The following is a 24,633-nucleotide window of genomic DNA, read 5'->3' on the forward strand; positions in this document are numbered from 1 at the left end:
TGCTGATCAGGCTTATGAGCTAGAGGAAGGGGGAGGAATGATGCACTACTGCCTAGGTGAGTGTAGACCATCAGCCATTTTAGCAAGCTGACTATAGTCCTTCACAGATGCGTTAATGAGGGCTATGTGAACTTGACCAGGAGCTTGTTGCATGAGGAGTTCTTTAAAAATGAAACAAGAATGGTAATTTCCCAGGAGGGACAGCATTTGGTCCATTAGCTCTGATGGCTTAGCATCGCCAAGGCCAGGCAAGGAGAACAGCTATTTGGTGTGCCCAGAAACTGATAGTCCAAAAGTCTGTAAAAGGCAAGTTGTCAGCGATCAGTGTTTATCGTGTTAAGGTGTGTGTTCAAGTTGACTCTCTACTCTTGCAACCATGGAGTTGCTGAGCGACACTATCACACAGAAATATTTGGTGTTGTCAGTGGAGATTTCTCATAGAGTGAATTGGGCTTCTGCCTGTACAAACCATGCAAGGGTATTTTGCTTCCAAAACTCCAGTGGTTTCAAAGCGACTGCATTGGCTAACATGTCCAATAAGTCTGGAATTGTCCTACAGCATTGGGCTCACCAATGTAGGTTTTCGCAAATAAAATGATGTGATGAGGTGTTTTGTGTTTAAGGAAATCCATAACCACTTACATATTGTACTCAAACTTGAACACAAAGCACGGTATAAGAGCAGCTTCTTAAAATGAACCCATCTCAATATTGGTGGTTGTGAATTGTGTACATTTCCACCAATTACATTACCCTAGAAAATGAGGTCATACTCAGTCTGAAATCAAAATTGGTATTTTGCCTTCTAGCCAGAAATGGCTACTCTCTTCAACTTTAACTGAAGTGTTTACCCATTTGGAATTAATCAAACTATGATTTGAACTGATACTCAATATTATGTTTATTGTAATTTGACAGTGGCTCCTCATTGGAGATGACTCGTACAAAATCAGTCTGGCCAATTCAGTATATTTCTTTGGTGTTTTGATTGGTGTTGTTATCTTTGGACAAATTTCTGATCGATTTGGAAGGAAGAAAACTTATTTGACAGGTACGGTGATTAAAATTTATAAAAGTTTTTTTAAATAACTTTCAATATGATATACTAGACTTAAGGCTCCTCTCAATTTTCTAATACTTGTAATAATTTGAGTATTGTGAATAATTAAAAACATAAAGTACAAAGATCTTGTTTGATGACAACGGACTTTTGTGGATCAGTTGAGTATATGGCCCCAATTTTTTTTTAATTTTCTCCTTCTGAATAGTGTGCTGGTTCCCAGGAAGTAAGTGACAGCAGAAAGAATGGCTTGTGGATTAAAATAACCAGTGAAGAAGAAAAATGCTTTTTGTTGCAAAAGCAAATAGCTTGCAAATTCTGTGCTACGTAAAAGTGTAATCTAACTGCATTGCATGGTGTTGCAACTTGTGTTAAATGCAAACTGTGCTGAACTGAGGCTGTGGCCTGCAACTAATGGACTGCTGAATTGGCTGCTGTGATGCCCGGCTTCATGGCTGCAGACTCACTTTTGTTAGCTTCAGTTCTGAATGCTATTTGCTTACTTTTATTATTTGCACAATTATTTCTTTCCCCTGCAAGTTGGGTGTTTGACAGTTTTCTTTATTTCAATTGGTTCTATTAGATTTCTTTGTTATGTGGCTACCTATACGGAGAGTAATTTCAAGGTTGTGTATAGTACTCATACTTTTAATATTAAATGTACTTTGTACTATGAACTTCGCAAGATGCAGCAGATGATGTAATTGTGGAATGATTCTCTAGTATTATAGAAGTCTCCACCACAATGTTGCATTTTACACAAGCATCTTAAACAGTTCAAACTACTTCATTGATTTCTTATCAAATGAAATTTGAAAAACCAGTTGGATATTGCTGTAATATCTCCAGATTGTGATAACAGATAAAAGTTTAGCCAATATGTTTAAGGAGTGTTTTGAAAGTGCAAAGAATTGAGGGTCATGTTTGAAGGAAAGAATTTTATTTATTTATTCATTGACATCCAGCGTGGAATAGACTCTTCTGGCCCTTTGAGCCATACTGCCCAGCAACCCCCCCCCCCAATTTAATCCTAGCCTAATCATGGAACAATTTTCAATGGCCAATTAACCTACCAACCAGTGGATCTTTGGACTGTGGGAGGAAACCAGAACACCCAGAGAAAACTCATGCAATCACAGGGAGAACGTACAAACTCCTTACAGGCAGTGCAGGGAATTGAACCTGTGTCACCTGTGTTTTAAAGCATTGTGCTAACCACTAGACTACCGTTCCGCCCCTAGGACCTAGGGCCTTGCATCCAAAAGTATATCAACAAAGGCAGTGGTACAAATTCAGATTCTTAAAAGCCAAAACTAGATGTTGTTGAAGGTTGTATGGATTGAATTATGCAGGAAAAGTGAGACACATCTGATCTGTAATTCATCTCCTGTTCATTTGTCATCAATAATGTTTAATCATAATGCAGTTTCCAAGAAGGACAAAGCTGTAGGTTGGCAATTTGAAATCATGGCTTTTTTTTCCAGGGAACTTCTGCTCATCTGGTGCTCTATGTCAGACAAGTAGTTAGATTTATTTGGACAGTGGAGGTGATGGGGCAGAGTCTGATTTTACTTCCGGAAATGTGCTGTATTGTGAGTTAGTGCCACCAAGGGACAGCATCGAGATTTAAAAAAGTTGTAGAGTATTGTAGACACCATTTGGCTCATTGAGTCTGTTCTGCCATCTTGCTTCTCAGCCCCATTTTCCTGACGCCCCTTAATTTTTGATACCCTTACCCATCAAGAATTCATCAACCTACACTTTAAATGTACTCAATGATTTGGCCTCTGTTTATGTCTTGCAACTCCAAAACAAAACTAATCGAAAACAAACACTGAGCATGGAACAACTTGTCTTTCTTTCCAATGCAGACAGCCATTTCTGCTTTTAAAATTTTTGATTATTATCACCTGGTACTTGCTGTTAATGAACCTGTAATTTGTCTGTTTTCTGCCTTTTTTGACCCTTTAACATCAGTTGCAAAATATAACAGCCCACGTAGCCATCTGACCAAAAAAATTCTTCCTCATTTTTTTCTAAAAGGACATCCTTCTATTCAGAGGCTGTGCTCTCTGGCACAACACTCTCCTGCTATTGAAAACATCCTCTGGATGTCCACTCTTACCTTCAATATTTGCTTGCTTTTAATGAGGATTCCCTGCCCTTGGTGTTGTAAATCCCAAGGAGCACACAGTCAAATGCTCCTAAAACATTAATACTTTTATCCCTGGGTTGTTCCTAGAGCCTCTCCAGTGCCAGCACACACTTCCTTAATAATCGTACCAAAACTGCTCTCAGTACTCTAATCATGGTCTGACCAATTACATCCTTGATTTTATATTCTAGTAACATGCACGATGCTGGGAGAACTCAGTAGGTCAGGCAGCCTCTATGGAAATGATAAATGTTTGACGTTTTGGGCCGAGACCCTTCAAGACTGGAAAGGAGGGGGTAGGGAGAAGGGAAAAAGACTAGCTAGAAGGTAGGAGAGGTAAAGAGCTGGGGAGAGTGGCCCATAGGAGGAGGGGTATGGAGGGGGAGGTGAGAATAAGAGGTAAGAGGCCAGAGTGGAAATGAGGGAAGGGGGAAGGGCCTGAACATTGATTTCTCCTTTTGGTAAAAAATAAAATTCCATTAGGTTGGAGGCTACTCAGACTGAATGAGGTGTTATTCCTCCACTCTGGGGGCCTCCATCATGATACAAGAGGAGGACTAACGTGTCGGAATGGGAATTGGAATGAAATTGTTTGGCTGCCGAGAAGTTCAGCTTTTGGCGGATGGAGCAGAGGTGCTTAATGAAGCAGTCCCCCAATTTATAATGGGTCTCACCAATGTAGAGGAGGCATTGGGAGGACCGGACACAATAGATAACCCCAACAGATTGTCAGGTGAAATGGGAATTATCCACAGGACTTAGAACAATAGCCAGGATGTAAGATTAAAATTTTAATGGGAAATAGAAAAGACGTAATAAGAGCAATGTTACAATAAGATTTTCAATATGTAGGCAGACTGGGGAAAATCAAGTTGGTGCTGGATCCCCAGAGGGAATTTGTAGAATACTTTTAGAGCAGTTCGAGGTTGAACCCTCTGGGGAAAGGCAATTGTGGTCTGGGTCTTGTGTAATGAACTAGATTTAGTTAGCGATCTGAAGCTGACAAATCTGTTGGAATTACATGAAATAACAAGCAGGGTAGACTAAGGAAAATCGGTAGATGTTGTGCTCTTGGATTTTCAGAAGGCCTTTAGCAAGGTGCCGTACATTAGGCTACTTACATGAGGCCGATGGTAGTACAGGAAAGATACTATCATGGATAGAAGATTGGCTGACTGACAGGAGGCAAAGTGTCAGAATAAGAGGCCTATTCTGGTTGGCTGTTGGTGACTGAAGATGCTCTGCAGGGCTCAGTATTGGGATCGCTTCTTTTCATGTTGTATCTCAATCATTTGAATGGCAGAATTGATGGCTCTGTGGTCAAGTCTGCAGTGATATGAAGGTAGGTGGGTGGGCAAGTAGTGTTGAGCAAGCAGGGTGTCTGCAGATTGGGGGAATGAACAAAGTGGTAGATAGCATATAGTGTGGGGAAGTGTATGGTCATGCACTTTGGTAGAAGGAATGAAGGAGTAGACTATTTTCTAAATGGGGAGAAAATTTGAAAATCAGAAGCGCAATGACTTGGCCTCCATAGCTGTCCATGGCGATAAATTCTACAGATTCAGCACCTTCTGGTTAAGCAAATTCCTCCATCTAATGGACATTACTGGCTGCCCTCTGCTCCTAGACTCCTATACATCCACTCTATCAAGATTTTTCAATGTTTAATAGGTTTCAATCAGATCCCTCCTCGTTCTTCCAAACTCCCAATGACTACAGGCCCAGCTTCATCAGATCCTTCTCATAGGTTAACCTTTCATTCCTAGAATCATTCTCATCAATCTCTGGATGCTCTTCAATGCCAATGTTATCCTTGCCCCATTTCTTAAATAAGTTGCCCAAAACTGCTTACAATACCCCAAATATAGTCTGATCAATGTCTTATAAAGCATCAGTCACATTGTTGCTCTTGTATTCTAGTCCTCTTTAAATGAATGTTTACATTGAATTTGCCACCTTTACCACCAACTCAACCTGCAAGGTAACCTTTAAGGAATCCTGCACTTCATGGTTGCTCTGCCAGTGTGCATTGTGTTGTTGTCTTGCTGAAAGACTAACTTCCTCCCCAGTTTAAGCTTTCTGGCAGAGGCTAGCAGGTTTTTATTCAAAATCTCTCTGTATTTAGCTGTATTCATCTTCCCATCAATCCTGATCAAATTTCCAGTCCCTGCTGCTAAAAGCATCCCCAAAGCATGATGCTACCTCCACTATATTTTACAGTGAGGATGGTGTCACCTGGCTCTTGCACAGTATTAGAGCTGCACCACATGTACCACTTGGAATTGAGGCCAGAATGTTCCAATTCAGTCTCATCTGATCACAAGGCCTTCTTCCACATTTTTGCCGTATCTTCTAAGATATGCTTTACAAAGACCTTATGGGCAAGGATATGTTTTTTTAAAGCCAGGATTTCTTCCTTGACACTCTTCCATAAATACCATTTTTGTGCAAGGCCTTAGAGATTGTGGAACCATGAACTTCATCTCCAGTTGCAGCCACTGACCTGCAGCTCACTCAGTGGCTGTCGGTGTCACGTTGGCCTCTCTTACAGGCGCCATTAGTCTCTGGTGGCAAAGTTTAGATGGGTGGCTTGATCTAGACAGTATGGCTATGGGTTCATATTTTTTTCCACTTTTTCAAGATAGACTGCTCTGAGGTGTGATCAATACCTTTGAAATGGTCCCCAGATTTGTGATTCTCTATTATTTCAGTGACTTTTGGTTTGGTCTGTTGAAAATCTATCAAACTGGTGGACCTTGCAGAGAGAGGAGGTATTTATTCTTAAACGGGTGATCTCTCGCACCTGAGTAAAGTTAGCATATTAATCACACATGAAGTGAACAGTCTTTCAGCCTTAAGTTTGGTTTTTAACTTTTAGTAAACTGTTCACTGGCTTTGGAATTTTTCTTTTGTTTTGACATAATGCAGGATGTTTTGTAGATTAGTTCAAAAAATCGTACTTCAATATATTTTCAAGTTAGAAAATAAGACAGTAAATCATGAAAATAGTTGTGGAGGCTGAATATTTTTAGAGGCACTGTATCTTTCCAGTAATGCAATAGGCACCCATCTTATGTTGCAGCCTTGTGCAGTACCATGTCAAAGGTATTCTGAAAATGCAAATGAAAAACATCCACTGATTCTCCTTTGTCTGTCCCATCTGTTACAAGATTTCTCCTTACACAAACGGTGGTGACTTTTGTCTATTTGCCTCCAAGTACCTCAAATTCCTTACCCTTAATAATGGAGTCCAGCATCTTCCCAACCACTGAGGTCAGATTAATTGGCCCATAATTTCCTTCCTTCTACCTCCCTCCCTTCTTGGAATGTAGTGACATTTGCGATTTCAGTCCTCTGGAACATTCCAGACTCTAGTGATTCTTGAAAGAATCCACAATCTGTTCAGCTATGTGTTTCAGAACCCTGGGTTGTAGTCCATCTGGTTCAGGTGACTTATCTCCCTTTGACCTTTCAGCACCACATTAGTAATGGTTACTGTACCCTCTTCTGCCCCCTGACTCCCTTGACTTTCTGTCACACTGCTGGTTTCTTCCACAATGAGGAATGGTGTAAAATATTCATTTCATCTGCCATTTATTTTTACCCAATTCTACCTCTCCAGTGTTATCTTCATCTATAGGATGCCTCTATCCTGCATCTTCTGAATTGCCTCCAGAAACTTCAGCCATTGCTGTTCTGCTATCATCCCTGTTAGGCTCCCCTTCCAATCAACTTTGGCCAGCTCCTCTTCCATGCCTCTACTTATCTTTACTGAATTGTGATACCGGTACATCTGATTTTAGCTTCTCCCTCTCAAGCTGCAGGGTAACTTCTATTATATTTTGATCTTTTTGGGGTTCCTTTACTGTAAGCTCCCTAACCAAATCAACTTCATTACTCAACATCAAATGTAGAGAATTGCCTCTCAGCCACTAGATGCTTTTAAAACACCAGAGCTTTTTCTATATGTTTCAAAATGGAATGTTGACTATACTTGGCAAAATGGCATTGAGTTATTGAGTGTGACTCCAGCTAGCAAAATAATAATGGCATTGGATTGGGCTTGGTTAATTAGAATTATCAAAAGCTGCAAATAAATTGAGTGTTGGTGTGTGGCCAAGTGGTTAAGGCTTTGGGCTGGCGATCTGAAGGTTGTTAGTTCGAGCCTCAGCCGAGGCAGCGTGTGTGTCCTTGAGCAAGGCACTTAACCACACGCTGCTTCTGCACGTTTATAGCCCAGTGGCAGCGGTTGATGCAATATGAACAAGAGTATGGGATGCGGCATCTGAATTTTCACCATCACTGCACTGTGTTGTAACCTTTGGAACTAATTTTGTACAATGCAAAATATGAAAGTTTGCATTTGACCAAATTTGGTGGAATGTCTTGGGGAGATTGTGAAATAAAGGTTGTAAATACTGCATGAGGATTTTTCAATATTTTAATAAAATGTATTGCCTTGTACAGTTTTGGGATCAGTAAGAAGTTCTTTAATGTAAATTATAGATGATATAAACTAATCACAATTTCCAGTAAGTTTTATGTATAATTGATCAGATGCATTCATTCCCTTTCGGTCCTCTTTTAAGGCAAAGAAAGAGAAATGTCTGCAATCATTATTCCCCACTATCATGACATCTCAAAGACTTCCCAACTGAAGGAAATTCATATAGCATTAGTCAGTGAAGCTGGCTACTCCTGTTTATCCATTTCTATTTGTATTGGCACTCTGCTCAGTGCCACTGTGCAGAGCATTGCTTTATGGTATTCTTAATCCTAGAATTCAAACATCATGGGTATATGCTACTATGCCCTTTTTAAAAAGGGACATCTGCTCAAGCTACTGCACTAGGAAGCTGGTGTGATTCATTCTGACAGCAATGAATCTCATCTCATTTCATTGATCAGATCATCTGATCTCACACATTTCATCATAGAGTGATGTGCACTGGTAGCTGGGGTGAAAGGGCTAGCCATTCGGTGTTGAGTCGAGAGCTTGTGTGTAATCGGCTGTCAACAGTAAGTGTGGGCCGTGGCTGGGGATAGGTTGTGGCTGCTGCCTGCAATTTACAGGCCACCTGGAATCCTAGCCCCTCTCATCTCTTCCTGATGGATGTAATGGAAGCTTCCATCTCCCTCTCGTTTGACCGCATGCTCCCCGATGCATCAACTGCGTGTTAATGCTATGAAGTGCTCTCAAGTTTGCAAGAGCCTTCCAGCTAAACAAAGAGTAAGAACAGGTAGCTTCCATATCCAACAGGAGGAATGAAAAGGGCTGCAAGAACCAGTTGAAGGCAGTCTCTAGGAACTGGCTTAATATATTGGTCAAGCTGTATATTTGAGCCCGAGATCTCAGTGAGGGGCTCGATCCAGCTGTGACACGTTAGACACTGAGGCACTGAGACACTCAGTCCACGGTGATGAGATCATTTTCAACCTTCTGCTTGTGGCAAGAGTGTCAGCAGAGGGCTAAGTCTTTCACTGGCTTCCATTCAAAGCAGTGTCCCCCGCTGAAGGAAGGCAGTTCTATTTCAAGTTGTAATGCTGTGATGACCCCTTTCTGTGCTGATTGTTTTGGTGTTCAATAGCTAATAATTGTATCTCTAATAGAGTCCCGAATGTTTTATCTTTTGCTGTAGGTCTTACACTTGATATCATTTTTGGTATTGCAAGTGGAATTGCTCCAACATACCAACTGTTTTTGGTATCACGTTTCCTTGTTGGTGTGACTAATGGAGGAATGGGATTGGTGTCCTTTGTTCTACTTCAAGAATATTTGGCTGTTTCTTATTGGGCAATGGCTGGTAAGATACTAATGCTAGTATTTTTTAAATTCTTAAATGAGAGAGGCACATACTTCACTTCTAGTGGAATGTTTTGTTTCTAGAAAAGTAGGATTGTGTTTATGGTTTCCCATGGTTCTCATCATTTGGTGAAGAAGTTTTCTGTTGAATTCTTGGTCACTTGGTTTGGTGTTGATCTGAACTAGAAATATTTTCACTGCTTCTCAGAGAGAGAGAGAGAGAGAGAGAGAGAGAAAGCAGCATTTCTGATTTTGTATGGGGAGGTGATGCTGTGAAATCCAGTTAAATTTTTATGATGCTTACCCAATCTAGCTTTTTGTCTGGAGTAAAGCAAGCTGAAATGATGGCTGGTTTCTATATTATTCCTTCTTTCCATTTACTTACTCACCGTCCTGACCCCAAGTCAAGTAATCTTTTATTTAATGAGCGTTAAGTACCTGGAATCTAAGGAGCAGCTTTGCCATTTTGCCTGCATTTAAATAAGAATGTTAAAACTTCATGGTGGGAGAATACTGGAATCTTTTGTGCTTTTTCTTGAGATCAGTTATGTAGAATTTGGGTAAGAAAACTGAATTTTAAGTTTAGAAAAGTTGCTCTTATTTTTGATTCTTCTACCAAGTAAGAAATGTTTACTACTATTTTGACATGAATCAGTAATTTAAGGTCTTTTGCAATCAATGTAGAATTTAATATAACACCTTTTTCCTACTGCCCCTCCGTCAGGTTCACTACAGAACTTCTCATTTGCTATTGGAATTTCTCTGTATGCGTTGATTGGGTACTTTATTCGATCATGGAGGATACTGGCTATTGTGATCAATATTGAAGGAGTACTTATTCTGCTGCCATCTTTGTAAGTATGCTTTCTTACATGTGTGTTAAATTTCTTACATGTAGTTGATTTTGAGAGGAAGATTTTCTGGATCTTTGTAGGCATCTTTTTACAGGAAAAAGAACATTAGAAATGTTTTTTCTAGATTAATGAAGGAACTGGTTTGATGTGTTTAAATCCTTTTCCTACTTGAAAATTACTTTGTCTGTACTACATTAAATTTAATGGAATGACGATGCAAACAATCTGCTTCTATTGTGCAAGTCATACAAAGTGTTTGTAGTTGCAAGGAAACTTTGTTACTTATTTCTCATTATAAATCAAAAAGGACTATCCTGAAGCATAACGTAGGTTGCTCCAGAATAATTTTAGCGAGAACCTTGGATTCATCTGAGCCCAGTTTTGTTGGTGCATTTCTAACGCTACTAAATTCATAATGGTTAATAAAATAAATTACAATTTTATTTTGAGTTCAGTTTCTTGACAGTTCAGACAAGCTTGAATGGTTTCAACATGTCTGAATCTGCTAATGGTAAACATGTCCATGAAGCTGATAAAGATCTACTCCTATATTTGGAATTGTGTGTTGAATTATTTTCTATCATTTCCTTGGGTGAGTGACAGTGTTTTTCAGTTAGTAAAGGTGTTTTAATGTGATTAAGCAACCTATCATTGCGCAAAACTGGAAATAGATCAGACTTTGGTCAGTGCACTGGCCCTTTAAGACTGTGGCAGAAACGAAGTTGTCATGCTGGGCTAATGGTGCATTTAATTTTTTTTTTAAAAAACAAGGTTTTCAACTTCCAATACTGACTATCTTACTTACCAGAGACTGTGCATTTGTCTATGAAAGTGACCATCTCAGAGCTAGAGTGCTGTATCAGAGGGACATTAGGACCGCTTGTGCCCTTTTTTACGGAATCTTGGTTAACCCCTTCCATTCCAAATGGAATGGTTCAGGTTGACGGGTTCACAATACACCACCAACATATCCTTTTAAATCAAGGACATGCTTCATGACCAATTCCTCGTGGAGTATAAATGTGGTGACGCTGTCGCAATTCTGTAAACTAGGTTTGGAACACTACGCGATGAAGCAGCTGCCACTTTAGACCATAAGGCATAGGAGCAGAGTTGGGCCATTTGGCCCATCCAGTCTGCTCTGCCATTCAATCATGGCTGATCCTCTTCTCCCCTCTTCAACCCAGTCCCAGCCTTCACCCTTTGATGCCATGTCCAATCAAAAATCTATCACAACCTGCCTTAAATACACCCAACAACTTGGCCTCCACAGCTGCCTGTGGTAATAAATTCCACAAATTTTCCACCCTTTGGCTAAAGATAGTTCTCTGCATCTCTGTTTTAAATGGATGCTCCTCTATTTTGAGGCTGTGCCCTCTTGTCCTAGACTTCCCCACCAGTGTGGAAACATCCTTTCCACATCTACCCTGTCCAGGCCTTTCAAGATTCAAACGGTTTCAGTGAGTTCTTTCCCCTCATCCTTCTGAATTTCAGCGAGTTCAAACACAGCACTATCAAATGTTCCTCTTGTGATAACCATTTCATTCCCAGAATCATCCTTGTGAATCTCCTCTGAAACCCCTCCAATGCCAACACATCGTTTGGATGAGAGGCCCAAAATTGTTCACAATACTCAAGGAGAGGCCTCACCAGGGCCTTATAAAGCCTCAGAATCTCATTCCTGCTCTTGCATTCTAGACCTCCTGAAATGAATGCTGACGTGGCATTTGCCTTCCTCACCACCGACACATCCTGCAAGTTAACCTTTAGGGTGTTCTGCACAAGGACTCCCAAGTCTCCTTGCATCTCAGATTACTGGGTTTTCTTCCCGTTTAGAAAATAGTCTGCACATTTTATTTCTACCATCGAAGTGCATGACCGTGCATCTTCCAACATTGTATTTCATTTGCTACTCTCTTGGCCACTTTCATAATCTGTCCAAGTCCTTCTGTAGCCTACCTGTTTCCTCAACACTACCTGCCCCTCCACCAATCTTTGTATCATCTGTAAACTTGTATCATCTGTAAACTTGGCATCTATTCCATCATTTAAATCATTGATATACAGCATAAAAAGAATCGGTCCCAGCATCAACCCCTGCAGAACACCACTAGTCACTGGCAGCCAACCAGAAAAGGATCCTTTTATTCTGACTCTCTGCCTCCTACCTATTGGCCAATGCTCTAACCATGTCATTAACTTCCCTGTAATACTTGGTAAGCAGCCTCATGTGTGGCACCTTGTCAAAGGCCTCCTAAAGGTCCAAATATACAACATCCACTGCATCCCCTTTACTTGTAATCTCCTCAAAGAGTTCCAACAGGTTCGTCAGGCAAGATTTTCCCTTAAGGAAACCATGCTGACTTTATCCTATCTTGTCTTGTGTCGCCACGTACTCCATAACCTCATCCTTAACAATTGACTCCATCATTTTCCCAACCACTGAGGTCAGGCTAACTGGTCTATAATTTCCTCTCTGCTGCTTTCCTTCTTTCTTAAAGAGCAGAGTGACATTTGCAGTTTCCCAGTCCTCTGGCTCCATGCCTGAGTCCAGTGATTTTTGAAAGATCATTACTAATGCCTCCATAATCTTTACCTCTTTCAGAACCCTAGGGTGCAGTTCATCTGGTCCGGGTGACTTATGTACCCTTAGGTCTTTCAGCTTTTTGAACACCTTCTACCTTGTAATAGTAACTGCACCCACTTCTCTTCCCTCACACTCTTCAACTTACAGCTATGCAAATCCCTGCAGCACCCAGTGACCCTGTGATCTGTGTCTTGGAGTGTTAAGTCAGGCTATCTTTCAGGAGGGTGAACTCTTGCAAAGCAACAGTTCCCAATGGAGCAGCTGGTAAGGGCCTGAAAACTTGTGCTAACCAGCTGATTTAGGGTGTTCAAAGACATTTTAATCTTTCCTACTACAGTTAGAAGTTCCCGCCTGCTTCAAAAGGACGACTATTATACCAGTGCCAAGAAGCGCACTGTGATCTGCCTTAATGACTTGTCATCCAGCAGCACTCGTCTATGGTGATGAAGTGTTTTGAGAGGTCGGTCATGGCTAGAATTAACTCCCGCCTTAGCAAGGACCTGGATCTACTGCAATTTGCCCATCACAATAGGTTTACAGCAGGTGTGATCTCAATGACTCTCCACACAGCCTTGGATCATTTGGACAATACAAATACCCATGTCAGTATGCTGTTTAATGACTATAGCTCTGTGTTCAACACCACCATTTCAACAGTCCTGATTGAAAAGCTACAGAACCTGGGCCTCTGTACCTCCTTCTGCAACTGGACCCTCTAATTCCTACCCATAGGGCCTTGATCTGTGTGGATTAGTAATAACATCTCCACGTCACTGACAATCAACACTGGTGCACCTCAGGGGTGTGTGCTTAGCTCACAGCTTCACTCTCTCTCTACCCATGACTGTGTGGCTAGGCACAGCTCAATGCTATTTATAAATTTGTGAATGATACAACCATTGTATCAACCAGGTGGTGAATATAGTGCACATAGGAGCAAGATATACCAGCTTATTGAGTGGTATCACAGCAACAAATGTCAGTAAGACCAAAGAGCTAGGGAACACACACTAGCCCTCATAGAGGGACCAGAACCTAAAATGCTCAAATTTCTACAAATGTACCATAGAGAGCATTCTGACTGGCTACATCTCCGTCTGGTATTGGGGGTGGTGGGGCTACTGATTCGGATTGAAGTAAGCTGCAGATAGTTGTTAAATTAGTCAGTTCCATCATGGGTACCAGCCTCTGTAGTATCCAAGGCAATGGGACCAATCAAGTGTGACAGTGCAAAAGTATGTATGGAACCGGAGGAGATAGCAGAGATATATAATGAATACTTTGCTTCAGTATTCACCACGGTAAAGGACCTTGGCAATTGTAGAGATTACTTGTAGTGGACTGAAAAGCTTCAACATATAGACATTAAGAAAGAAGATGTGCTGGAGCTTTTGGAAAGCATTGAGTTGTAATAGTCTCCGGGACTGGATGAGATATACCTCAGGCTACTGTGGGAGGTGAGGGAGGGGATTGCTGAGCCTCTGGCGATGATCTTTACATCATCAATGAGGACAGGAGAAGTTCCTGAGGATTAGAGGGTTGCAGGTGTTGTTCCCTTATTCAAGAAAGAGAGTAGAGATAGCTCAGGAAGTTGCAGACCAGCAAGTCTTACTTTGGTGGTTGGAAAGTTGATGGAGAAGATCCTGAGAGGCAGGATTTATTAACATTTGGATTAGGAATATATGGTGAGGAATAGTCAACATGGCTTTGTCAAAGGCAGGTCGTGTCTTATGAGCCTGATTGAATTTTTTTGAGGATGTGACTAAACACATTGATGAAGGTAGGGCAGTAGATGTATATATGGATTTCAGCAAGGCATTTGAATAAGGCAAGGCTTATTGAGAAAGTAAGGAGGCATGGGATCCAAGGGGACCTTGCTTTGTAGATCCAGAATCGGCTTGCTCACAGAAGGTGAAGAGTGGTTGCAGATGGGCCATATTCTGTATGGAGGTTGGTGACTGTTGGTGTGCCTCAGGGGTCTGTTCTGGGACCCCTTCTCTTTGTGATTTTTATAAATGACCTGGATGAGGAAGTGAAGAGATGGGTTAATAAATTTGCTGATGACACAAAGGTTGGGGGTGTTGTGGATAGTGTGGAGGGAGGTCAGAGGTTACAGTGGAACATTGATAGGATGCAAAACTGGGCTGAGAAGTGGCAGATGGAGTTCACCCCAGATAAGTATGAGGTGGTTCAGCAATTTAGGACCTTGGTCAGACCTCACTTGGAGTACTGTGCTCAGTTCTGGTCACCTCACTACAGGAAGGATGTAGAAACCATAGAAAGGTTGCAGAGGAAATTTACAAGTATGTAAAGGAAGCATGTCTTAAGAGAATAGGCTGAGTGAACTCTGCCTTTTCTCCTTGGAGTGACAGAGGATGAGAGGTAACCTGATAGAGGTGTATAAGATGATGAGAGGCATTGATTGTGTGGATGGTCAGAGGCTTTTTCCCAGGGCTGAAATTGCTAACACGAGTGGCCATAGTTTTAAGGTGCTTGGAAGAAGGTACAGAGGAGATGTCAGAGGTAAGTTTTTTTTAATGCAGAGAGTAGTGAGTGTGTGGAATGGGCTGCCAACAACGGTGGTGGAAGCAGACACGATGGGGTCTTTACAGGGTCTCTTGGATATGTACATGGAGCTTAGAAAAATGGAAGTCTATGGGTAATTAGGTAATTTCTAAAGTAAGTACATGTTCAGCACAGCATTCTGGGCTGAAGGGCCTGTATTGTGCTGTAGGTTTTCTACGTTTCTATCTTCAAGGAGCAGTGCTTCAGAAAGTCAGTGTCCATCATTAAGGACCCCCACCACCCAGCACATGCCCTCTTCTCATTGTTACTATTAAGAAGGAGCTACAGAAGCCTGAAAGTGCACACTCAATGATTGAGGATCAGCTTCTTCCCCTCTGCCATCCAAGTTCTAAATGGACACTGAACCCATGAACACCACCTCACTACTTTATTTCTTATTACATATTTAATTTAACTATTTAATATATATACTTTAGTTTTTTTTCTATATTATCATGTATTGCATTGTACTGCTACAGCAAAGTTAACAAATTTCAGGATATGTGCCAATGATTTTAAACCTGTTTCTAATTCTGAAGTTCTGCTATAAATCATTTCACTGATGGCAAGTCTCCAATAACTTTGTGCTGTGAAATGGGCAGATCTAAATGAAGAAAAGCAACAGCAGTTTTTCCAATACGATCTTACAAGGGTCAAGCAAAGTTAAAAGGACTTATCTATGTGTACATTAATTTTCTGTTTTTATTTAAACAAGGACTGGGGACAGTGCACTGTCCAGTTAAAAATACCCATGGTTCATTATAAACTGCACAATTCCAAATCTGTACTTTGAACAGATGTGTGAAATATCAGACATTGTTCATTTTGCTGTGGTATGCAAATGAAGACATTTTTGACATAATTCCACCTCAATTCATTTTGCAAAGTATCACATCAAGGCCTCTGAACTGCATCCACTTCACTGGTATGGTTGCTAACCATTAGAACCTAAGCAATAACAGTAGATCTAGTCAGCCAGTCGGTAAAGTAATTACTGATCTTTTTCTCAGCATCACTTCCCTACACTTGTTTTTCACTCCTCTTTATATCTGATACTTTGAGCCAAATGCCTCAGTCTGCATTATTATTGCTCTCTCAACCAACAATTTGTTAGTTGTTTTGATTCACGGCCAAAAGTTGGGGTAGCATCACATTCATGTGGATAATACTCATTTGTCCTTGATTAACTAATAGAAATCCTTCATCTTTGTGAAGCTGATGCTGCACCAATAAAACTGTGGGTTATCTTGGAGTAACTCTTGCTAGTTAAGGTGCTCCTCTCTGTATTGCCCATACTTCAAATTGTTCCTACCAGTGAAACTAGGCCTATAAAGCCCTTTTAAAGATTTAATTCTTAATTGTAAAGTCACACTTTTAGGATTGATTCCATCCTTTTGGGGATGTGACTTGTGTGCAAAGAGAATGACTTTGCAATCATTTCCTTCAGAGGTTTTAGGTAAGCTGTACTGGGACCTTTCAGCTTGCATTCAACTTTGAACTGTGATGTTGTAGTTCTCTTTCCTCCACTGGTTATTTCTACAGACATCTGAAAAATAATACTTAATTACTACCACAAATGTCAAAAAATAAATTGCATGTCTCTTGTAGTTATGCCAGTTTTACCTTCTGTTTAGCTGTGACAGCCATGGAGTGACTTTACCGGTCAGTTTTCCTTATAATTTCTTGCCATTTTTTTGGTATTCCACTTTTGATATACCTGTCTGTTCCTTTCTTAGATATTTGTTGGAGATATAGATAACTAATCTCACACACTGTGTATATGACATTAAAGTGTAGGTGGTTGAATTTGTAAGTTTACAAATAACCTTTAAGTGGAATTGTGGACAGTATAAATGGCTGTCAAGAGATTTGGCAGAATATAGAATTGTTACAGATCAGATGGAGGAATGGCAGATGGAGTTAATACTTGGAGTATTGTATGCAACTCTGGTCACCTGAGCTAGAGAAGAATGTAGAGGTTGTATTCTCTGGAGTGTCAGAGACTGAGGGGAGAGCTGATAAAAGTTTAAGACTATTACAGGCAGATGGGGTAGATGGTATGAATATTCCCAGGATAAAAATGTCAAGTATTAGAGGACGTATGTTTAAAGTGAGGGTGGGGAAGGGGGATAGGTGGATGGAAGTTTAAAGCAAGATGTGCGGGGCAAGTTTTTCTATTGAGTGGTAGCTGCCTTGAACAGGCCACTGGAGGAGCGGTGGAGTGGTGTTTAAGAAGCTGCCAAAGACAGAATAAAATACAATACCAATCCATTTGTTTCAAAAAAAAACTATTTTTAGAAAGAAAGTGTTGTAATAACAGCTCTGTACCACAACAACCTGCTATATTCTTCAATGTTTTCAGGCAGGCTGTTGAATAATATTCCTCCCTGAGAGCACAGGCACCCCGGCAACTCAACACTATCTTCCCTCTCACAGGGTTAGCAAGGTTGGGTAGCACATCTGGCCATGGCTGCAATGCTCATATGGAAGTATCAAACAATTTGCATGACCACTTTATTTCTGTCATTTTATTTGCACTTGACTCATGTTTTGTATCTTAACTCATTTAAAGGTATTCCCAACAGGGATTTGAGTTTTCCTGCAGTGAAATGGTTTATTACAAAGATTTTGTGCTTGTGACTGCAGATGTTTTCCAGAATCTCCACGTTGGCTGAACGCTCAAGGAAGATCGAGTGAAGCACAGCATATCCTTGAAACCTTCGCTAAAAAGGATGGGCATCTGAGGCGTGTTAGTCTAAAGTCACCAACCACTCAAAGTGGTGCTGAAACAGCTAGTATTTTTGACCTTCTCCGACATCAAGTTCTCTTGAGGCGAACACTAATATTAATGTTTGTATGGTATGCTTTAGATTCTATTTCAGTATATTGTTTTAACTCTTTTAAAATAGTACATGTATAGTTTCAAAGTAAAGCCATTATTAGACTTGTATTTGGATCTAAATCGCTGTATACCCCCTACTTTACAGTAGTTTTCAGTAAAATATAAGGATGACTGGAGTTTGACTGCCTTAAGAAGAATCATCTTGTAAAATATTTGTTCTTTGCATTGAGATCCAAACCAATTCTCATGAAATTTTCAGCTGCATTGATATGAAATTGAAAAGAAAACTGGAAGATTAAACTGTTCTCTAAATTTGACTGGTGGACATGTTGGGACTATGAATTACTTATTGTTAGTTTCCCTGAAATTTGTCAGAAAGTTAACATTGGGATTTTGTTTCGGATTCCCATTATTTTCATTATAGCGGTGATTGTGTTGTACATTAGTACACAGAAAGAAGTAGTTTGAATTTGTATAACTTGTGCAAGACCTCAGAATTGGAAATTTTTAATAGATAATGAAAGATGCCATTTAACACATTTATTTAAAAAAAATTCATTATCCCCATACTCTAATATAATATTGTTCCACTTGTTAGGAAACACTATACCTTCTGAATTAATATAAAATGAAGTAAGTAAAAATGTGTAGTGTTTATTTGATCTTTTTATTTACTATTCATACAGGCACCACCACATGAATGATCAATTAGACCAGCCAGATCTTTCCTATGCCACATCTTAAAGCAAATGAACCAAAATGTGAATTAGTTGATTATTACCACTGTAGATACAGTGAAAAGCTTGTCTTGTGTTCCTTTCATGCAGATCAAGTCATTGCAACAGTGCACTGAGGTAGTATAAGATAAGTCATTATAGGTGAACAATAAAGTACAAGATCACAACAAAGCAGATTGTGAGGTCAAGATTATATTGTACTAAGTAACTGTTTAATAGTGTTATAAGAATGGGATAAAAGCTGTTCTTAAGCCAACTGGCACATGGAGGCTTTTATATCTCCTACCTGATGGAATGGGGGAGAGAATATGTCTGGAGTAGGTTGGATTCTTAGTTTATACTGCTTGCTTAATTGCAACAATGAACTGTAGACAGTCTGTGGTGGGTTTCCGTGATGAGCTGAGTTGTGATTATAAGAGCCACATCTTTCTAAAGAATTGTAGATATTATCTACAATCATCTGCAGATGAAGAGTCTCTCCATAGTTGTGAGTATATAGGACGTAGAGTAGGGGGCTGACGGTGTACCAGTGTTGAGGATAATCGTGGTGGAGGTATTACAACCTCTCCTTACTGCTTACAGACTGTTGATCAGGAAGTTGAGCATCCCATTGCAAAGGAAGCTTGTTGAGATCCGGGTTTAGGAGACTGGCGATGAGTTTACTTGGATTTGCAGTATTGAAAGGGGATTGTAGTCAATAAACAGTAATCTAATTTAGGTGTATTTACTCTTCAAATGCTCCAGAGGTGATTGTAGGACCAGTTTTGTATTCAATTCACTTTTGAAAGCAAAACTAGGACTTTCTCTGCTATTTTGGGCAATGCAATACATTTTAAATCCAAACAAATTTCCCTACCATTTTTTATATAGTCATTTTCTTTAGCTGGCAGTTTTGCTAGCTGAATGGTTTTTCCTTCAGATTCTGATTTCTCAGACACTACAGTACTGAAACAGGTGCTTAGGCCCATCTAGTATGTGATGAACTATTAATCTGCTTAATCCCATTGAAATGCACCCAGACCATAGTCCTTCATCCATGTACCTATCCAAATTTCTTTTAAATGTTGAAATCGACCCTGCATCCACCACTAGTACCAGCAGCTTGTTCCACACTCTTATCACTTTTGAGTGAAGTTCCCCTCAAGTACCCCTTAACTTATGACCTCTAGTAGTTGCCTCACCCAACCTCAGTGGAAAAAGCATGCTTGCATTTATCCAATCTATACCCCTCATATTTTTGTATACCTCTATCAAATCTCTCCTCAGCCTTCTAGGTTCTAGGAAATAAAGTACAGTACTAATCTATTCAATCTTTCCTTAGAACTCAGTTCAAGTCCCAGCAATGTTATTCTCATTATTTTCTTTCAATCTTATTTACATCTTTCCTGTAAGTAGGTGACCAAAACTGCACACAATACTCCAAGTAAGATCTCTGCAATGTCCTGGACAATTTCAACATACCATCCCAACTCCTGTCCTCGTACATTGATATATGAAAGCCATTGTGCTAACAAATTTTCTTTACCTCCCTATTTACTGTGACAGACTTTCAAGGAATTGTGGATCTGCACTCTCAGATCCCTCTGTTCTACTGCACTCCTCAGTGCCTTACCATTCATTGAGTAAGACCTACCCTGGTTTGTCCTCCCAAAATGCAACATCTCTCACTTGTCTTCCTTGCTAACCATTACACCCCCAATCTTGGTAACATTTGCAAATTTGTTGATCCAGATTGTTGATATAGATGCCAAACAATAATGGACCCAGCACCAATTGTGTGACACACCACTGTTCACAGGCCTCCAGGAAGAGAGGCAACCATCTACAATCACTCTCAGGCTTCTTCCCTGAAGTCAATGTCTAATCTAATTTTCTACCTCACCTTGACTACCAAGCAACTTAACCACCTTCACCAATCTCCCTTGCAGGACCTTGTCAAAGACCTTGTTCCAGCTCTTCATTGGCTTTCCTGGTAACCTCCACAAAAGATTCCAAGATTGGTTAAACATGACTTACTATGCACAAAGCCATGTTAACCATCAGTAATCAGTCCCTGTCTATCCAACCATTGAGTTATTTATTGAGATACAGCACAGAATAGGTTCTTCTGGCCCCTGGATCTGCAGCATCCAGCAATCCCCCAATTTAATCCCAGCCTAATCACAGGACAATTTACAATGACAAATTAACCTACCAACTGGAATGCCTTTGGACTGTGGGATGAAACTGAAGTACCCAGAGGAAACACACACGGCCACAGGGAGAACGAACAAACCCCTTTCAGACAGCAGTGGGAATTGAACCTGGGTCACTGGTGCTGTAAAGCATTGTACTCCCCATCTCATTTGGCTCCATGCATAAATTTGCATTCTAATCTTACAGTGGACCAATTTTATCCCTTGCAATCATTTTGCTCTTAACTTATCTGTAGAGGCCCTTGGGATTCTCCTTTGCCTTGTCTACTATAGGAACCTCATGCTTTCTTTAGCCATGCTGGTTTCCTTGAATGTTCTTTTGCATTTCTTATACTCTTCAAGTACATAATTGGTTTCTGCTTGCCTATACCGGCTACACACCTTTTTCTTAACCAGAGCCTCTTAAAAATCAAGGTTCTATAAACGTGTTATCCTTTTATTCTGACAGGAACATACAAACTCTGTATTCTCAAAATATTGCTTTTTGAAGGCCTCCCATTTACCATGTACACCTTTGCCAGAAAACAACCTGTCCCATTCTATTCTTGCCAGATCCATTCAGATACCATCAAAATTGGCCTTTCTCCAATTTAGAAGCTCAAGGACCAGAGCTATTCCTTTCCATAATTACCTTGAAACTAATGGCATTAAGATCACCAGATGCAAAGTGTTCTCCAACACAATCTTCTGCAATCTGTCCCTGTCTCATTCCCTGATAGCAGATCTAATATCATACTCTCTCTAGTTGGAACTTCTGTGTGCTGATTAAGGAAGCTTTCTTGAATACATTTGACAAGTACTTTCCCACCCAGCTTTTCTACAGTATGGGAAACCCAGTCAACACACAGAAACTTAAAATCATTAACTATCACAACCTTTCTGTTGCTCGCAACAGTCTGCGATCTCTCTGTAAACTTGCTCCTCTAAATCTTGTAGACTGTTGGATGGTGTATCCTAAAATCCTATTAGTGTAGTCATACCTTTCTTATTCTCAGTTCTATGCATAAAAGCTTCACTAGACGAACTCTGCAGTCTGTCCTGACTGAGTACTGCTGTGACATTTTCTCAGAGTAGTAATGTCATCCCTCCCCACCCCATTTATACCCACTAGCTCCATTCACACAAGTAGCTGTTCTCAATTGGCAGGGTTAGATAACTGTGGCTAACGAGGGAAGCTAAGGACTGCATAAGAGCCAAGGAAAGGGCATATAAGGTAGCAAAAGTGACTGGGAAGTTTTTAAAATCTAACAAACAGCAACTAAAACGCTATAAGAAGGGAAAAGATGAAATATTAGGGCAAACTAGCCAATAATATAAAGCAGGATACTATAAGTTTTTTTCAGTTATATAAAGAGTAAAAGGGAGATGTGAGTTGATATTGGATCACTGGAAAATAATCATGGTGAGGTAGGAATGGGGGACAAAGAAATAACAGATGAACTTAAGTACTTTGCATCATGGAAGACACTAGCAGTGTGCCTAGAGGTCCATGAGCAGGAGTGAGTGCCAGTGCTACTACAAAGGAAAGTGTGCTAGGCAAACAAAGGTCTTAAGGTGAATACATCACCTGGAGCAGATGGACTACATCCCAGAGTCCTGAGAGAGGTTGCTGAAGAGATAACGGTCATGATCTTTCAAGAATCACTTGACATTGGTATGGTCCCAAGGACTGGAAGATTACAAATGTCACTCCACTCTCTTGGAAGGGAGGAAGGAAAAAGAGAGGAACTTATAAGCCAGTCAGCCTAACCTCAGTGGTTGGACAAGTGTTGGAGTCTGTTATTAAGGATGAGGTTTCAAGGTACTTGGAGACTAATGATTAAATAAGTTAAAGTCAGCATGGTTCCTGTAAAAGGAAACATTGCCTGAAAAATCTGTTAGAGTTCTTCGAGGAAGTCACAAGCAGGATGGACAAAGGAGTGGCAGTGGATGTCATTTTCTTGGATTTTCAGAAGGCGTTTGATAAGGTGCCACACATGAGACTACTTAACAAGATAAAATCCTATGGTGGTACTGGTATGGATAGAGGAATGGTTAACGGCCAGGAGGTAGTGAGTGGGAATAAAGGGGACCTTTTCTGGTCGGTTGCCAATGACTAGTGGTATTCTTCAGGGGTCGGTATTGGGACCGCTACTTTTCACATTGTTTGTCGATGATTTGGATAATAGAGTTGATGGCTTTGTGGCAAAGTGTGTGGATGATATGAAGATAGGTGGAGGGGTAGGTAGAGCTGAGGAAGCAATGTGATTGCAGCAAGACTTGGACAAGTTAGAAGAATGGACAAAAATGTAGCCAATGGAATACAGTGTTGGAAAATGTATGATAATGCACTTCAGTAAAAGGAACAAGAGTGTAGACTATCATCTCAGTGGGGAGAAGGTTCAAACATCAGAGGTGCAGAGGGACTTAGGAGTCCTCATGCAAGACTCCCAGAAGGTTAATTTACAGGTTGAGTCTGTGGTAAAGAAGGCAAATGCAATGTTGGCATTTATTTCAAGGGGAATAGAACATAAAAGCAAGGAGATAATGCTAAGCCTCTAAGATTCTAGTCAGGTCACATATGGAGTATTGTCAACAGTTTTGAGTCTCATATCTCGGAAAGGATGTGTTGTCATTGGAAACGGTCCAGAGGAGCTCACAGGGATGATTCTGGGAATAAAAGGGTTAACATATGAAGAGCGTTTGGCAGCTTTGGGCCTGTACTCAATAGAATTTCGAAGAATGCATGGGGATCTCATTTAAACCTACTGAGTATTTAAAGGACTAGATAGAGTGGATATGGAGAGGATGTCCCCTTTGGTGGGTGTATCCAGCACTAGAGGGTACAGCCTCAAAATTGAGGAGCGACCTTTTAGTACAGAGGTAAGGAGGAATTTTTTTAGGCAGAGTGTAGTGAATCTGTGGAATGCTCTGCCACAGTCTGCAGTGGGTATATATGCAAGTCCACAGGTATCTTTAAGGTGGAAGTTGATAGTTTCCTGATTGGTCAGGGCATCAAAGGATAAGGTGAGACGGAAAGTGTATGGGGTTGAGTGGAATCTGGAATCGGGCATGTTGGAATGGCAGAGCAGACTCGAGAGGCTGAATGGCCTAGTTCTGCTGATATGACTTGTGGTCTTATGTCTAAAACAATAGAACCTTGGGATACTGAGCTAATAATCCTGCCTCTCTTGTAACAAGTCTCACAAATAGCTACAATGTCATAATTCTACATGCTTATCCTAAGCTCATCTGCCTTTTTGACAATATTCCTTGCAACTGAATATACACAGGTCAGAAAATTAATCCCACAATGCTCAATCTTTTGATTCCTGACCTTGTATGTAGGGTTAACATCTTCCCCACAGCAATATTTATTAAATATTCCAGCACTTTATTTGCTGTGAAGGAAAATATTATTTAAAAACCTGGATGCAATATTCATGCATTCTTTCATGCTTTTATATAATATCCATGTCCTTTTCAAATGCTTGATGGTTTGTCATTTGTTTAAACAATAGTGTATTTGCCTTAACAAATACATGACTCTTAGTGATTCATTTTGTATTACTTATGATCTTCAATGAAGTAATATTATAATCAATATTGCACTTATGGTTCCTTCCACTTGCCTTGCCATCATATTGTTTGGTCTTTGTTCAGCAAGTAGCTCTGACCTCTGCCTTCATTGTGAGCCACATTCAGAAATTCAGCTGCTTTGACTACCGGTAATTAGTTTGCTGAATCTGTTGATATGAGGTGGTCAAGTGGATAACCATCTAACCAAGGTGTATAGTAGGCAAATTGAATTTGGTAAGAGTGTATCTGTCGTGGATATTATGGACTGTACAGTTTG

At 40.3% G+C, this 24,633-nt stretch overlaps 1 protein-coding gene across 6 annotated transcripts in view; it reads left to right on the forward strand.

Annotated features, from left to right (window-relative positions):
• LOC132393290 (solute carrier family 22 member 15-like) overlaps nt 1-24,633 on the forward strand; it is a 78,873-nt gene that overhangs the window by 8,531 nt on the left and 45,709 nt on the right. For all 6 annotated transcript variants that reach the window (XR_009511821.1, XM_059968334.1, XM_059968333.1 and 3 more), the window contains 4 exons: nt 919-1,051; nt 8,855-9,019; nt 9,743-9,872; nt 17,671-17,883. Coding sequence is in view for 5 of the 6 variants with exons in the window: in XM_059968334.1 (XP_059824317.1) it covers nt 919-1,051; nt 8,855-9,019; nt 9,743-9,872; nt 17,671-17,883 (641 nt within the window). In the remaining variant the exon portion in view is untranslated. The remainder of the gene's footprint in view (nt 1-918; nt 1,052-8,854; nt 9,020-9,742; nt 9,873-17,670; nt 17,884-24,633) is intronic.

The sequence above is a fragment of the Hypanus sabinus genome, chromosome 4, assembly GCF_030144855.1.
Source record: "Hypanus sabinus isolate sHypSab1 chromosome 4, sHypSab1.hap1, whole genome shotgun sequence".
In the NCBI taxonomy this organism is placed as follows: Eukaryota; Metazoa; Chordata; class Chondrichthyes; order Myliobatiformes; family Dasyatidae; genus Hypanus; species Hypanus sabinus.